Source organism: Odontomachus brunneus, unplaced genomic scaffold (genome assembly GCF_010583005.1).
Source record: "Odontomachus brunneus isolate Ranch 3 - 2012 unplaced genomic scaffold, Obru_v1 Obru_scaffold_100, whole genome shotgun sequence".
NCBI classification, from domain to species: Eukaryota; Metazoa; Arthropoda; class Insecta; order Hymenoptera; family Formicidae; genus Odontomachus; species Odontomachus brunneus.
Window position 1 is genome coordinate 727,387 of NW_022639550.1, and position 16,147 is coordinate 743,533.

The 16,147-nt window shown below is 42.8% G+C and overlaps 1 protein-coding gene across 5 annotated transcripts in view; it reads left to right on the forward strand.

Annotated features, from left to right (window-relative positions):
• LOC116848756 (protein Wnt-7b-like) overlaps positions 1-16,147 on the forward strand; it is a 64,347-nt gene that overhangs the window by 34,023 nt on the left and 14,177 nt on the right. For all 5 annotated transcript variants that reach the window (XM_032825193.1, XM_032825189.1, XM_032825190.1 and 2 more), the window contains exon 2: positions 2,123-2,343. In XM_032825193.1, the coding sequence (XP_032681084.1) occupies positions 2,123-2,343 (221 nt within the window). The remainder of the gene's footprint in view (positions 1-2,122; positions 2,344-16,147) is intronic.

The window sequence follows — 16,147 nt, forward strand, 5'->3', positions numbered from 1 at the left end:
GGGGGGGGGGGGGGGGGGGGGGGGGAGAAAAGTCGCGACACGTAAAAAAAATGTAAAACAATTACTACATCATCGATCTTCTTTTACTGAGAAGGACGGGGATGTCGTAAAACAGTTCTGACATGTCGCTACCAGAGAGAACGCAATCGTGATAAAGTGTGCCCCAACTACGTAACGAGCGATGGAGACAAATGAGTAATCGCCACCACCGACCGCTGTCCGTGACATGCCTTCGAGGTATCGGGCATGGTGCAAGCCGCGTCTAATTAAGGCTAACGAGTGACGTGCCGGTCGCTTATTAATCGGAAGAGCGTGGCCGTTAACATTTAACACACCCGCGATCTCTAATATCTCCTAGTGATTTTACTAGTGAATCTCATAGAAAGGGAGCGATAAACTCGATCATGTGAATTTCCTCCGATTAGTCCCTAATAGACAGAGGGTATACAGGAATAAATAAGAAAAGTTTGTTTGCATTGTGATAATCGGGTTGTCGTAATATATTATTAATCTTAGGCTTATACATATATTAACAGTTATATTAATAGTCGTTACTTGAAGTTAGTCTCACGTGAGATACTCAGATTTGTATTCCGAATTAAATTCAAATCTTTCAGTTGAATTATACGATATATGCGACATTATACCTGTAATCGTGAGATTTAAACTGAAAAACTCTCATCTCTAACTCTAAACTCAAACCTAAGTTATATTTGAGATATGTTTCAAGTAACAACTATTAATATGAACCCTAGTCATATCAGAAGAGATGAGTATTTGAATTTGACGCCTGAACACACCAAAAGATCTCTTTTGTGATCTGTCGGGGCTTCCGATTGTTGCGACGAACGAAAACTTCAATTTCTCACCTATTCCTATGCCAATATATCTACATAAGAGACTCTGATCACGGCACCAATCAGAGATTCGGTCATGTGAACGAGAGTTTACCGCTCTCTTCTTACGAGACTCTAAATTTTATGTAACGACCTATATTACGATACGGTGCGACTGGTGCAGCCGAGTGCAGCGAACAGCGAGAAATTCGAATCGCGATTGTCGAGTAGCGGTCGTATTATTATGAAAAACGACGCGAAACGTCCTCACCTCGGTGGGCCCCGCGATTGCATCTTCCCGTCATCGGGGAGTCACGAGACGCGCACGAAACGCCTTCGAGGAGCCGACAGGCCGCTCGCGCGTCCACGTCTTCCTCGTTTATGCGCGAGAGCAAACGACGACGACGACGACGACGACGAGAAGAAGAAGCGGACGGCCGCGGGCAATTTCGGGCCCCTTCCTTCCTTCTTCTCACGTTCGCCGGGACACCCTGTATATCGTCCCACCACGTGGCGAGATTCGGCCACCGCGAGAGCGCAGCGATGCATTCCAATGCAAATAACTCTCGCCCCGGGGACGCGGTGTAATCGTCGCAATTTCATGCTTCTCAGAAATCCAACCTGCCCGCCTTACATCCTTCTCTCTTTTGCGTCACCTCGCTCTCCTTCCCTGACAACAAGTGGGGACTTGATAACTCACCCCTGCGTGTGCTCAGAGCGCCTTAATATTTCATTGCCGATCAGGAAGGAATAACAGAATCGTAAGTGGTCCGATGAAAGGCACGGCTCATCGCGAGATGACGGATGAACCGTACAATACTGCGAGTCACTTGCCAAATGATGCGACGTACTTTTTTATTCCTCCGCAATTTCCCCGCGTGCGCGCAACGGCAATTGAAGTACAGATAGACGGGACACGCTTCGTAAGAACACTCGGGTCTTACGACGAGACGCTCACTTTGCGGGATATAAATTACGCAATGGACCAGTGGGAGGCTGCGGGTATCGAGTTTCAGCTTGTCGGCGGATCGCTCTTAGCACCTGTTAAACGCTGTTCGCAGCTTGCTCGTCAAAGTGTCGAAACAAGGACAGGGCGATAAGCTTCCGTTTTTTCTCACGCGTACATCAAATCTACCTAATATATACCGGACGTATCAACCGGACTCTCGAGGGATATTTATGGGAATATTATGCAAAGCGCGTGAACGTCCTATCTCGTTTATGCTTTGATACGCTCGTTCATTTTATCCGCGATAATCTGTTGTGACGATGGGCCTCTGTTTCAGGGTGGTCGGAGCGGTGGTAGTCGGCGCGGCTGTCTGCAGCCGCATCCCCGGCTTGGCGAAAAGTCAACGCGAGCAGTGCAGAAAAGCGCCGCACGCGATGCCCGCGGTGGGCGAGGGTGCCGCTCTGGGTCTTCGCGAGTGTCGACATCAATTCAGGCATCATCGGTGGAACTGCTCCCACGTGGCCAACGATCAGGTCTTTGGCCACGTGGTGGTAGTAGGTAAGGATTCTCCTGTCATTCGCGCTCGCTATTTATTACGCTCTCCCATACCCCCGACAGATTCAAGCATCACGATTGGTCGTCATAACCATCTCTTTCTCTCTTTTTTACTCTGTCTCTTTCTTTCCAGCTCGCATAAAATTGTACAACTTACTACTTATTATACCGATTAAACGTGTATGTACGTGTGTGTGTCGGAACATCTTCGATAGGTTCCGAGTTGAAGGGGAACATACAGCCGCTATATCATTCTCGCATTCTATTAAGTGGTTCGTTACGTGTTTTATATCGATGACCTTTTCATTAAGGATCCCCAGTGCTTTATCGTTGACCTATCAATTTACATCCTACCGCTAGATTCTCTCTAATTATCGAGCATACTTCCAGTGATTAAAAGCACGATTTCGGGACCAAATTAATATACCGCGGAGATCCATATAGTTAACCGTGAAAAATATTACGGTTTCGTGTAGCTGATAGTTGAATATATCAACGCTCCATGCATCTTAACGTTTTTAACGGCCCGCTGTGTTAATAAATCAAAACGCACACCTTGCGTATAAATATTCGTATTGTAGCTCATAATTTCATAAATCCAATAAGTAAAAAATAATATGCATTTTTGTATAGGACATTCAACTTTCATAGCAATGCGTGTGTAACGGTAAAACGAGACAGGACTCATTCGTGTAAACCACCGCATCTGACAATGAAAAAATCCTAACTCGGGAATTTTTTTTAAATTACACCTAAAATAATATAATTTCATTCCTAGCAGAATCTCTTTACATATAACAACAAGAGAAAAAGACCTAAAATCAAAAGGAAAATATTCCAACATCCAAAAAAAGAACTCTAGTAGCAAGATACTTTTCCTGTCAATTTTATAAGAAAAGTATCTTTCTTCTGATGTATGGAGTAAGTTATATATTATTATTAAGTTATATATTAGTATAAAATCTATCAAATATTTAACTAACTTTTATTTTTTTTTATCAAGAGGCACATGTTGACTAGAAATACAATACCCTACTTACTAGGAGAAATTCTTATTAAAAACAAGATTTGTACTGCAGTTAAATACGAAATTCTTTTAACTTTAAAAATATTGTGCTCAGAATATTTTCCTTTTAGTTTTAGAACAATCCTCTTGAGGTCACATATAAAAAGATTCCGCTGAAAATAAGATTATATTTTGTAGGTATATGAAGGAATGTTTAGAAAGCACTAAGAATATACAGAGAGAGTCCCGACAAGTAACACGTGATTTTCTGTCCAAATTGATTCTTTTTTTCCAAAATTTAGTCGTATGATTGTTAATGAACTTTCTTGATATTTTTTCGTGGTTCAATAAATACCGAAACCTTGTCAAATTAAGCGCTCCGTTCAGGTCGCTCTAATGTTAATTCGAGAAGACACTTTATGCCGGCACTTGGGCACATTTTTATAGCGATTAGAATTTTGTGGACAAGATGCGGGACCGCGGTAGCGCGCTTTTATCGCCATGGAAATCAGCGAAACGGCAAGGTAGTGGGCTACCACACGTACGCTCCCATACAACTGTAGATGCATTCCCGTACAAAGTAGGGTCCGGTTTCTCGTGTTACCGTTTCATCGTGCTGCAGACTCCACGCCGGGCACGCAGCACGCGAATAACTTATGTTCGAGGCCCGGGATAGCCGCGTCGTAACTTGGTACAGTTAAAAACTAAATACGAGACGCACAGCTTGAAAGCACATGTCTACCTTCGTCTATCGCATGCGCCATTTTAGATCCACTAACAAGTAAACCTACTCAAAAGGTACACTCTGATTTCTTTTTAATTTGGCATAAATGTGGAAGGACAAAAAATATTTAGGTCATATTTTTCCATTTCAGCTCATTTTGAGTTTCACGCAGTTTATAGCTTTTTAATGTTCTCACTCCTATTATCAATAAATACAACAAAAATGCATAAGAAATAAAATTGAATACAAGATATAGTTTTAACAAAATCGGTATAACTGAAACATGAATCATTCTAAATTTCTTTAGCCGAGATTCCAACCAAAATATTTTAAATCTGTACTAAATTAGTCAATCTCGGCTAAACCGAGAGAGAAATCCGGCAATTTTAATAAAAATTTTAACAAAATTGGCATAGCCCCGACACGAACCATTCTAAATTTTTTTAGCCAAGATTCCAACCGAAATTTTTCAAATCTGTGCTAAATTAGTCGAAAGTGATTCGAATCTTGTCCAAACTGAGAAATTATTTGTATAAATAATTTTTTTCAACTTTTTACATATTTTGTTTAAACATTTTATTATTTATACGAATAATTTTATACATTTGACTTTATATTCATAATCAGCAAACCAAAAACGCCTATATCTTGTATTATAAATTATATAATTATAATTTTATTTCTTATGCGTTTTTGTTGCACTTGTTGATGATAGAACATTAAAAAGCTATAAATTGTCCGTGAAACTCAAAGTGTGCCAAAATAAAAAATATGACCTAAATATTTTTTGTACTTCTACATTTGTGTCAAATTAGAAAGAAATCGGAGTGTAACTTTTGGATAGGTTTACTTGTAAGTAATCACGATTGTTTTTGTTTAAATCAGAGAGAGCTCTTTGACGTCAGAAAATTTTCCCAGCTCTGACAAAGTTATATCAGCGCAACTCGACGTGTCATCTCGCAGGATAACCGACAGAAGCGAGAAAAAAAGGATCAGATGTGTCCCACGCGAGATGCAGTACGTAATTATTTAAAGGAGCGCTTGATATACGTCCGTGTTTGGCTCTCTTAATTTTCGGCCGAAGGAGTAACTTAATATCAAGCGACACGCCGCGCGTCGTGGCAGGTTGCTCGGTGACAAACGGCGAAAGCGATATTTCTCGGGGACAAGATAATCCCCGGTCCTGTGAGCGGAAGCTAATGTGATCCGTTCGCATAAATATCGTTAAATACGACATATTTGTCATCCCGACGTTAAAAACCATAAACGCGAGCCGAGGGATAAACGTCCCACGTGGAAGATCTCGTCGGCGATGTACAGGATGTCGCATCTCGTACTAGATACTTGTGCGTCGTCGTTCGTCTTGAGAGCGGGGAGAGAAAAAACGATAAGAAAAAAATTCGGAAGAAAAGCAAAGAGCTAATCTCAGTTATATAATTCCTTGTCGGAGCCGAGATATCTTTTGCTATAGAATTCTGCTATCTGACACGGTGAAACCCTGACGTGAAACACTCTATACACGAAATGTATGCAGTGGGTACATGCGGTGGAGCAGGACCGACGATTTTTCATGATTAACAGAATGGATTAAACCACCGAGGTGGTGGAGAAGTCGAAGAGCAAAGCCCAGTAAACGCCCTGTGATTTATAACGCGCAGCAAAACGGCTCTGTACTTTGTTAGCTGTCTTGTTGCCATTGTACGGGGCCCGTCCGTCATCATCGAGAGGCACGCGGGTTATGGCTTCTGGAATTCCACGTCGAATAAAGCGCAAACACCCGGCTGAAGAACACCGCGAGAGAGATGTCGAAGAGGGAATTATCGTAATTACACGCGAGTATTCGCATAAGTCACGAAGGCCTACGTCGCTATCCGATAAATAATTACAAGTTTATCATGTGGAAACGGCGATCGTTATTCCTTCTTAACGTTAACGTATCTTTATATGCTAAATTTGTGCAACTCCTGAACGACGCGTGGAATTTTTCTGTTCGCACGATTGCATCGCGAAAACACGAATGAGCATTTATTGAAATTACGAATCCCTGCTATCGTCGCTAACTCCAACTGGATAATCTCGCGAAATCTAAAATCAAAGAAAAGCGCGGTGCATTCGGGAACGTTTTTTTTTTTTTTTTTAAGATGAAAGAGAAACATTTGCGCTCACCGACGAGCGGAGTAAAGCGAAAATAGCGGCGGCATCGAGGAAGTCCGACCAGAAATACGAAAGCCAGAAATTAATGCGCAAAAAAAGCATAAATAACGCATGTAAGAGACGGGGGTAGGACGGTCGGTCGCTAACTTAATTAGTGAAATTAACGGGGCCGCTCGACATGCCGAAGCTAAGTGCGGCGATATACGCTTTAAGATATTTCTCCGCTCTTAAAACGTTCACATTATGCACTCCGTATAATCGGCGCACGTAGGAGTATAGGTAGTCTCAAATTAAACGCGCGATTAACACGCTTCGTTAAAACTTGTCGAACGATTGCCTACGTACTAGATATGAGGTAGGCGAGACACGCTTGTCGGATCCGCGTGTCTAGGACTCACGTTATAAACAAATAAATGGCAAATTAGAGAAACAACGTTCGAATCTCGCGAGAATGTACAAAGAACATTTAACAAGATGTAATATTTTCCAAATAAAAAGTAATTGTAAATGCACCTGTACAAGAGTTGTGCATTGTTACAAGGGAGAATTAATATCAATTGACTCCGAGATTAAAAATTAAATAAAAATATTACAAAAGAGTGTGTAAGAGCCATGTATCAGATATAATTACGCTTTATTACAAATATATATACTGAGAGGAAGGAAATGATTGATCTAACTAAAATTATAGTTACTATTTATCCTAACTATGCTTTTTGGTTGTTCTAACACGAAAATGGTAATAACATGTATGTAATGTTATTATCACTAACATTATAGAAGAATTTAATAAAATAAATAGTCTTATTGACTATAATTTGTAGTGATTATTTCTCTATGTGATTACAACATAGCTACAAATTTCAAACATTTTTTTCTCAATGTGTAAATTCCAAGGGGTTACAATAAACTAACTCCCTTTCGCATATTTCTTCAGTGTATTACATTTATTTGTAAATAAAGCGTAATTATACGCGTAGCTCTTACAGGCTCTTTGCAATTTTTTAATTTGATTTCTAATCATGGAGCCGGTTGACTTTTCTTTGTAATATTTTTGCACAGAAAATACACGCAAATGATCATATGTTTTATCAAGTTATCGTCAATTCGCACAATCGTTTGTCACACGAGCGATCACACATGATATAATAGATACGATTGTAATTGAATGCAATTAGGTAGTTTCAATCGCCTGTTGACGAGAGAGCCACTCATTACGGAAGCCGCGACGCTGCTTAAAACCGATCGAAAACGTCACGGCCCACTCGGACGATTCACGGTGAATACATTTTCATAAATTAGGCAAGACCGGGACGTGCGGACGCGAGAGACTTTCCGAGATCCGCGTGGGCGGCGATCGCCTAATCACCAAAATGAAACGACGTAATTAAGAGATCCATTACGCCGACGACGGAGCCGTATTATGCGCTATAAATTCAAGCGTACGGATCGACGTTCCCAAGCCGACAACGTCATCGTAAAAACTTGCGTGGTCTTATATCGCGATCCTTTCTCGCTTTTTGATTCTCACTTATACCTTTCGTAATTCACTTAAACTGAATTACTCATATTTTTTGTAGGCTATATCATGTGGCTGTATCTTGTAAAATGTTCTATACCAAAGGGAATTCCTTTTCCTATGGACAGAAATACATAATAATAATAATAATGATTTCGCATCGCTCCCACGATTAGCCCAGCTCAAACAGCGGGAAACAGGATCTTTTAAAAGTCACCGCGACCTCGCGATACATCGGGGCTTATCTCGTCGCGCTATCATCCTTATCAGCAAGTAACGCGTCGCGCGGGTTAATTTTATTGCGCGCATGACACAGTGATTCGGACCGCACAGCGAACGGGCGATAAGGCGAAGGCGTGAGAAGAAAGACGGAGGAGACAAAGGGGAGGCGCGACGGGGAAGATTGGACGTTCCTCGCTCGCATCGAGTGCGGTACCCTCTTCTGTGTGCAACCCCCTTCCCGCCCTTCCACCCTCGGATAACATCGACGAGAATGCTGCGGCCACGCAGCATTAATGTAGCGCCTTATCAATTTCTGTCGGACTCGATAGAGAGCCTCTCTCTTTCTCTCGCTCCCTTTTTCTCATCTCGCCCTTACCCCCTCCCCCCGTCCTTCCGCACACTTATATCCGCTCCGCGCATTTTTTTCTCTTCTTTTTTGTGCCGGACCTCTTATCCGTCTCAAATAACTGGACTGGCCCACACTCGGTGCTCTCGCATGGGCACACCTATCTACCTGCGTCTACCTGCCTTTACCTGCCTGCTTGCCTGCCTGCCTGCCTGCCTGCCTGCGCGATCCTCCCTCCCCTTTCCTCTCCTTCCCTCCTCTACCCGCCGCCTGTTGCCGACGCGTTCCCCTGTTTTGCATCGATATACACGCATATTGAGCTATATCGCGAGGACGACCGTGCGAAATGGCGCGCGCACGCCGGTTTCGACACACGCACGCGCGCGTGTACACAACGTGACGACGATAGGAGCGTGATAGGAGGAAGACGGTTCCTCACGCAAAAGTAAGACAAAAGAGCGGAATGATCTCCCCCCGCCCCTCTCTTTCTTTTCCGCGAGCGTCCGCTTTGAAAATTAAGGAATTAATTATCTTTATTTTGTTGCTTCCCTTTAATTAACGATCCGCATTCGCACGAGGGCTCGTCCCACGTGTGTACGCGCCGTCGTTACCGCCGTACATATCGAGCCGTATATCGATCGACCGGCTTTTACGATCGGAGGAGGGCAGGGGCGGGCTATCGAGGGGCTCGATGTAATCGTATCGCGCGGCAGCGCGGATCGATCTGTCTCTGTCAGCTTTATCTTACCGCTAATTTGTTCGAAAGATCGTCCGAGGCCGGCTCGACAGCGAGCATATCGGCTCGCGCGGACACAGAGGCAGTAACATCCACGGGGAAGTAAATCCCTTGTGTATGCCGTCTGCAAAGTAATCGGGTTAAATAATACGGGACGTGTGTATGTGTGCGTGTGCAGAGACGACGACAGCGAGAGGAGAGAAGGAGTAGTCGCCCTCGACAATTTATGATCAGTACAGAAAATTACCGTGCACCTTTTTTTCTCTCTCCCTTCCTCAGTCGCTCGCTCGCTCGCTCGCGATATCCGCGGAAGTGATATTTATTCGACGAGTAAAATACACGAGGGGCCGATAACTACGCGACAGGACGGAACGTCGATATATGCTCGGTCATATGCGCTCTTGCCCGGGGACGTCTCGAGTAAATTCGGATATCGCACGAGTGCGTACGCATCGTAAATCGTCGATCATCCAATCGAGCTCTCCTCCGTTATACGCGCATAGATCGGTCGCAATATTCATCAGCCATCGGGCAACGTCCGTAGGAAGATCCGGCGAGACGCGAATTTCCATTTACAACTAAACGGGTTGCGATCCAGGCTCGTGCCTGATCTAAACCGCCGAAGGCCATGCGATACCGGCAAGACGAACGGGAACGGTGTAATTCAGCGTACTTGAGCGTAGAAAAGTAAACCAACCGGAGCGCGGGGATTGAGTTATGGATCGGTGCCGAGGCGCTCGAGGGCTCCCGGGGGCCCTCCTCGTCTGTGGATACAAGGCCTCTTTAGGTACCGTATAAATAAACTAGTTAATAAGTGAATATATCACCCGGCGCATCTCCCCTTCTTCACCCACCAAGGATAGGACCAAGTGCCCCTGCGAAAATCGCCAACGAGACCGGGGCCATTAATAACGAAGCGAGAGAACGAGGCGATGAATTCGCGCTGCTTGTCGCTGCCCTTCTTATTAAGACGTAACCAGTCATCGGGAGCGGTACGATAAGTACCTTCCAGGAAAACGCTCGAGGAGAGTTAGCCGCGGGTTATTCTTCCTTTTTTCTCTATGACTCTGATAGCAGGTAGTCGAGACTCTCGTGAGTCTCGCGCGGTTTGTAATAACAAACGCGACGACGCCTCGTTGGCGATGTCACGCGAGCAAACGCGATTGCAATGCTGAGGTCGCGAAGCATCTCAAGGAAACGCGTGTACCTTGGAATTTAACCCTTAACCTCGAGTAGTTAATTATCGTGTACGCTGACGACAATATTCATCATATCTAAATGAGGTTTTCATTCATGTGGCATAAACGAAATTATATATACTGGAAAAAAATGTTTGGTGTTTTTAATCACATAGAGAAGTAATTACTAGAAATTGTGAAATTATAGTTAAAATATTAAAAATATAATTGAGGCCAGAAATAATTTTAGTCAGACCAAACATCTTTTTTCTCTCAATGTAGAAAAATTAATAAACGCAATATAGATATTCTTATGGCCGTGCGTGTGCAGTGTGTGATTTGTCCAAGTATTAAATTGACAGTTAAGTTCATTATCGCGAAACACCGTCGGGTGCTAATATCGTCGCGGTTGCACGTGTAATGGCTACGTGTACTTAGGCGCGACACCGCGAGTGTTGCATCACGTGCACCGCGCTGCATCGTCATCCCGTGGCCGGGACAGCCGTAAATCACGGGTCTAACGTAACGAACACTGTAAACGAGATACGACCATAGATCTCCCGACTAACTAATACTAGGCGACCCCCCGTCGCCGCGGCCACGCGAGTACGAGTGTCGTACAATGACGCATTAAGTATATTACAAGGCTGCATGGCAGGGATCTCTTAGTCGGCGTTATTTAATATCACGTCTAGTGGCACCTGCCACGTACCCGAGAAGAACGTCACTGAGATTCTGAGAGCGAGGCACAGCCGTCTTTGTTCGCGACCCGAGCAATCGTACGATTTATTACGTGATTTAAAGACCGCAAGAAAAGTATTCGGAATATTTAACCCCCGTGACAGACTTAAGGTAAAAGTATCACAGTGCTCGGACCTAAAAAATATATATATTCCTATGTTGAAAGTTTAAATATTCGTATTTAAAAACCAAAACAATAAGAATGTCCAAGATTAGGTAGATATCCGGGAATTGATACTCTTACTTTAATTGCTTTAATTACTCTTACTTTAATTCCCGACACGCGGACAACAAGGTTTGACTCGCAGATTATTTATTTTTCAACCATAATTTCCCCCCGAGAAGAAACAAATAATGACTAGAGAAGTGATTCACACGGATTACTTGATAGTTCAGATTCAAGTCTTGACAATTTATTGATGAACCTACTATTATTAAGACGAAACAAATTAAATGGCAGAAATGTCGGGCTAAACATGCACAGTGGTTTGCTACGATCCGGATCAGTTAAGTAAAATCAAGCCGACCTGCCTCGTTAAGAGAGACGAGATCCCTCGCCAAAAAGAAATGACTACGAGCCCGAAGTAGATTCAGATGCAAATTCAACGACCCGACTCTGTTCGAACAAATGCTAAGTGGAGGTGTGTGTCTTAATTATAGTAATTGGTTAATTGTCCCGTTATCTGATTGAATTTAACTTGTCGGCAGAGTAGAAATCGCGTGCTTGCCCTTATCAGATTTCTGCTCGACGTCGGAGCTGCGCATTTCACGTAAAAGGACATAACTGTAAAATGCAATCGCGATCGTGCGCAATTCGTTAAAGTCGAATGAACTTGTCCGTCGAATATGAATTCATTAGGACCACGACGGTGGTCCTCGTTAGGATCGTAAAATGTTATTTACAGCTGTCGCGAAGATATCGCGAACGACTTTCGTCTCAACGTGAACAGTAATATTTTAATTGGAATAAGTACAGGCACAGATTGATGAATAACCACAGATTCATAAAATTGTAATCGTCTACTATAATTTATCATACGATGGCGAGTTGTGAATGCTTACATTGAGAAAAAAATATTTGAAAGTTTATTTTGATGAAATCAAATTTATTTCTGTGAATCAATTTCATATCCTATAAATATATTTTCAAGCATTTTTTTCTCAGCGCAAATTTCCTGCCTAAATATTCGTAATTTGCCTAATTTTTGACTCGGATATCTCCTTATTTTCGGTAAATTCGTTAAAAGTAAATTAAAATTGTAAATTTTCTAAATAATTTGGCATACCTAATGTATATACGATGTATCGCTGGCGACCCGCTTCCTGTGTCTCGGCTTCCTGAATCCAACATCCTGTCCCCGGCTGCTCCATCGTGATAATCATTAGCACTAACACTCGCGTAGATACGATTCGAGCAGAGAAACGTACGTTAAATAACACGACTTAATCTGAATAAATATTTCACGAACAGACGAAATCTTTTAATAATTGTCCAGGAGTTAGTAATTAACACCAACACTCGTAATTCACTGTTTGCGTGTCACTTGGCATCTCGAAACATAATGAAAACATCCAGAAAAATATGCGATGCACAATCGCAATTAAACATCGGATTAAACATTTTGAGAATCCATCTGGAATATTCTTAACGTTGATTGTCGTCATTGTCCGAGGAAGACTAGCGATCAACGAGTGACGACATTGCCGTTTTTGTTCATTGTTTTACGCGTATTACACATATTACGTATTTTCCATGACCATATAAATATCACACTACACGTTTGCATATTTCTAATTACGTGAAATCGTTTATTTTACAGCGCCGGAACTGATACTCTGTGTATCTGAATCCGAGTAAAGTTCCCATTGTATTATCATTGCGTTCTTCTTTTAAGTTGCACTTTACAGTTTACTTCAAGTTGCCCGTCAAAAACATAAAATTGACGCTTCACAATGCAGAGTTTTCCATTGGTTTTTAGATTAATCTTTAACACAAACACGGAAACCGATGTCTTTCGCAGGATTATGCTATTGATTCTTATTCCACAGAATAACGACTTCACGCCCATCAGAAGCGCAGTAATTTTTCCTTACTAATGGTTCTTGTTTCAAGTCGCTATGACGTCTACAAGTGGAGTTATTGACTTGTATCGATCCGCGTTTTCGTTGCGTACTCTCGTATAGTCGTCTATGGAGTAAATCACGACGCGACGCCACGAATGAAAACAATGCCCGCATTCCGCGACACTGTTTTGGTATGTGATATCTCACGTGCACGTGACGACGCGCGAACTCCCCCTTCTCCCGCGGCCACGCGACAAATGCTGCGACTCACTTTACACGCACACACGCGGTCGCCCCACCACGCGGTCCCCCCCTCCACATCGTCTCCCCATGTCGGTCATTCACCTTAGAGAGACAGTGCAGCATGAAATATAGTATATCGAAGCGGAAACAAGTCAAGTCAGCGTGCTAATCACACAAGATCGAGTCGACAGCTGATGTCGATGCCATGATATTTAAAAGTGCTAAACTTCGTGCACTAATCGACATGAAAATTAAAAGCAATCTATTTTGCACACGTTCCCGTATTTCTAAAATTGAGTAGAATAATCTTGTGCTATTTTGTAAATTACCACGGTAATTACTGAGATATTAATAAACATTTACTGAATCTACCAATATGGAGATATCTGAGTCAAAATCAATATATATCAATATATTCATAGTATCCATATAAAATTAGAACTTCATGAAGCTCTAATCACCCACTAATCCTATACCTGTACTTATTCAATAAAGAAAGTTTGCTTTATGTAACTATTAATTCTTTCTATTACTTACTCATATTAATTATTTAATATTTGCTTATCTCACACATACACACAAATATTCTATTTGCATTCAAATTAAATAATTAATATTTTATTTAAATTAAAAATTAAAAATGAAAAGTAAACGTGGATAAAATAATGAGAGATAATCGAATATTAAATAATTCTAAAATTAAGCTCTAAGATATGCATGGAGAAAATGACAGTAAGCAATCATTTGTAGAATCAAAGTAGCACAATAGCCTGTTTATCATATTTATACCGACTAATTAATTACTTCAATTGCCATAAAAATCCAAAAGGAGGGGTTCGCGAAAAAAATCTCGGCGTGATCCTGCTGCCTTCTTGTCACGCGCAAGAGAGTACGATCATCTTATTTTGATCCAGTAATCGCTACTTTGCACGACGGTTTATGATGATTGAACGATGATTATTCATTGAACCGGTGCAGGCGAGCAGTTTTAAATTGCAAGAGGACGGCTATGTGACCGTAAAAGTCGGCATTGCGCTCGTCCGTCTCAAAGAGAAGACTCGTGATGCTCTTTGTCGTGTCGGCCCGCCATGACACGCGAAAGAAGGCATGCTGCTAGTGTGCATTACTTTCACACCATCGCAAGAGAGAGAGAGAGAGAGAGAGAGAGAGAGAGAGAGAGAGAGCCCTAAAATATTCCACTCTGCACGCTATCATCGCGCGGTTATGCCTTATGAATAACTTTGAATCTTTCTCTCGGAGCCGTATTATGAAAACAATCGGCCGCCGGCATTAAATGGTGTAACTACTTTGAGATTTAAACTCATTAAGACTTTAACTCCCGATTATATTATCCGGGTAACATGATTGCGGCGATTAAATTGTTATCGATAATATCGACTAAGAACCTTTTTTTATCTCTCTGAATTGTAAAGAACGTTACGACTGCTTGAAAGTATTATTTTACAAATCTGTTTATATGTATAGAGTAAGAAAATTAAAATAGAGATGAAAGAAAAAAATAGCCCAATAATTAAAGAAACTTGTGATATCGAAGTAGCAAGACAGTCTCTCTGACAATAGTTTCAAGCCAACTTTGCATACGCTCTTGTGGAGGACTATCGAACCGTCATTTAATTTGATTTACGGTGGTAACCACGTCGTTAATGATTAACCGCCCCTTTCGTTGCAACGGCAAGTAACGCGGATTCTCCACGGTGGCTCGCTCAAGGTCCTCGCTGATGAGTCGAGTTTCTTACGATCGCGCGGCGGTAAAATTAGCGCGAACTTTGCTCGCCGAACGATCGCAAGAGAGATCGGCGGCAGCTTCTTTAACGAACGAATGAACTTAAAAGAATCCGTGTCTCTCGACATGGATGCCGAGGTGAACGAGAACGCGTCTCCTCCTCTAAAACCGGAATAAGTTGCTGTCGATTTGCTCGTTGAACCCGACACACTTCGTCACCGATCGCTCGACCCTTTCTCAGGTCGGAATAATTAAAGCATAGAACAGAAGCGAGCAACGAATGCTCGTGCGCGCGAAGTTGAAAGAAGAAGGACGAGCGCACGGTGTGATTCGGTAGCGATAACACTCGGCTCGGACAAGAGGTAACTACCGTGTAAGCGGAGAGATAATCAGTAAGGGACTTTCATAAATGATGCGTTCGCAAACGCGAATACATCTCTCCCCTCGTAATCCGCAATTTGATGTTATCGCGAGGACCCTGATTAATGCGAACACTCGGCGGAATATGATACCTAAGAGCGATGCGCGCGTTTCGCGCGATAGTTTTATTAAATCGAATGCACACAGACGTAAACGAAAACGGATATGTGTGTGTGTATGTGTGTGTGTATGCGTATGCCTAGTTTTATGCGAGCAAACGAGCGCACGGGGATCAACGTGAGAAACGCGAGAAAAAAGAAAAGGCACGTTTCATTCGTCGTCGTGGCGCGGCTCAATGGGTCTACCATCGATATAGGTTGCGTGGGTGTCGAGCAAATGATCTGTCCTCCCGTGACAAACGCCCCAGGCCAATAAGGATTCCCCGTGGTACAATGGAGTAAGCGTATACGAGACGCGGACGCGAACCTTTAACCCCGAGCTCGCGCGCGAGAGAAAAGGGACAGGCCGGAGAAGTGGGTGAGGAGACAAAGCGCGAGCGCGAGCTTCGCATACGGGCGTGCGGACAAATTTTTCTCACGACGAAATAAAGATCTTGTCGGACACGAGGTGGTACAAGACGGAAACACACCGGCCGCGTGGTGGCCGAGACACGCTCGTTCGCCGGCGATAACCTTGGTCCTCTATTTCTCTCTTTCTCTCTCTTTGTCTCTCTCTCTCTCTCTCTCTCTCTCTCTCTCTCTCTCTCTCTC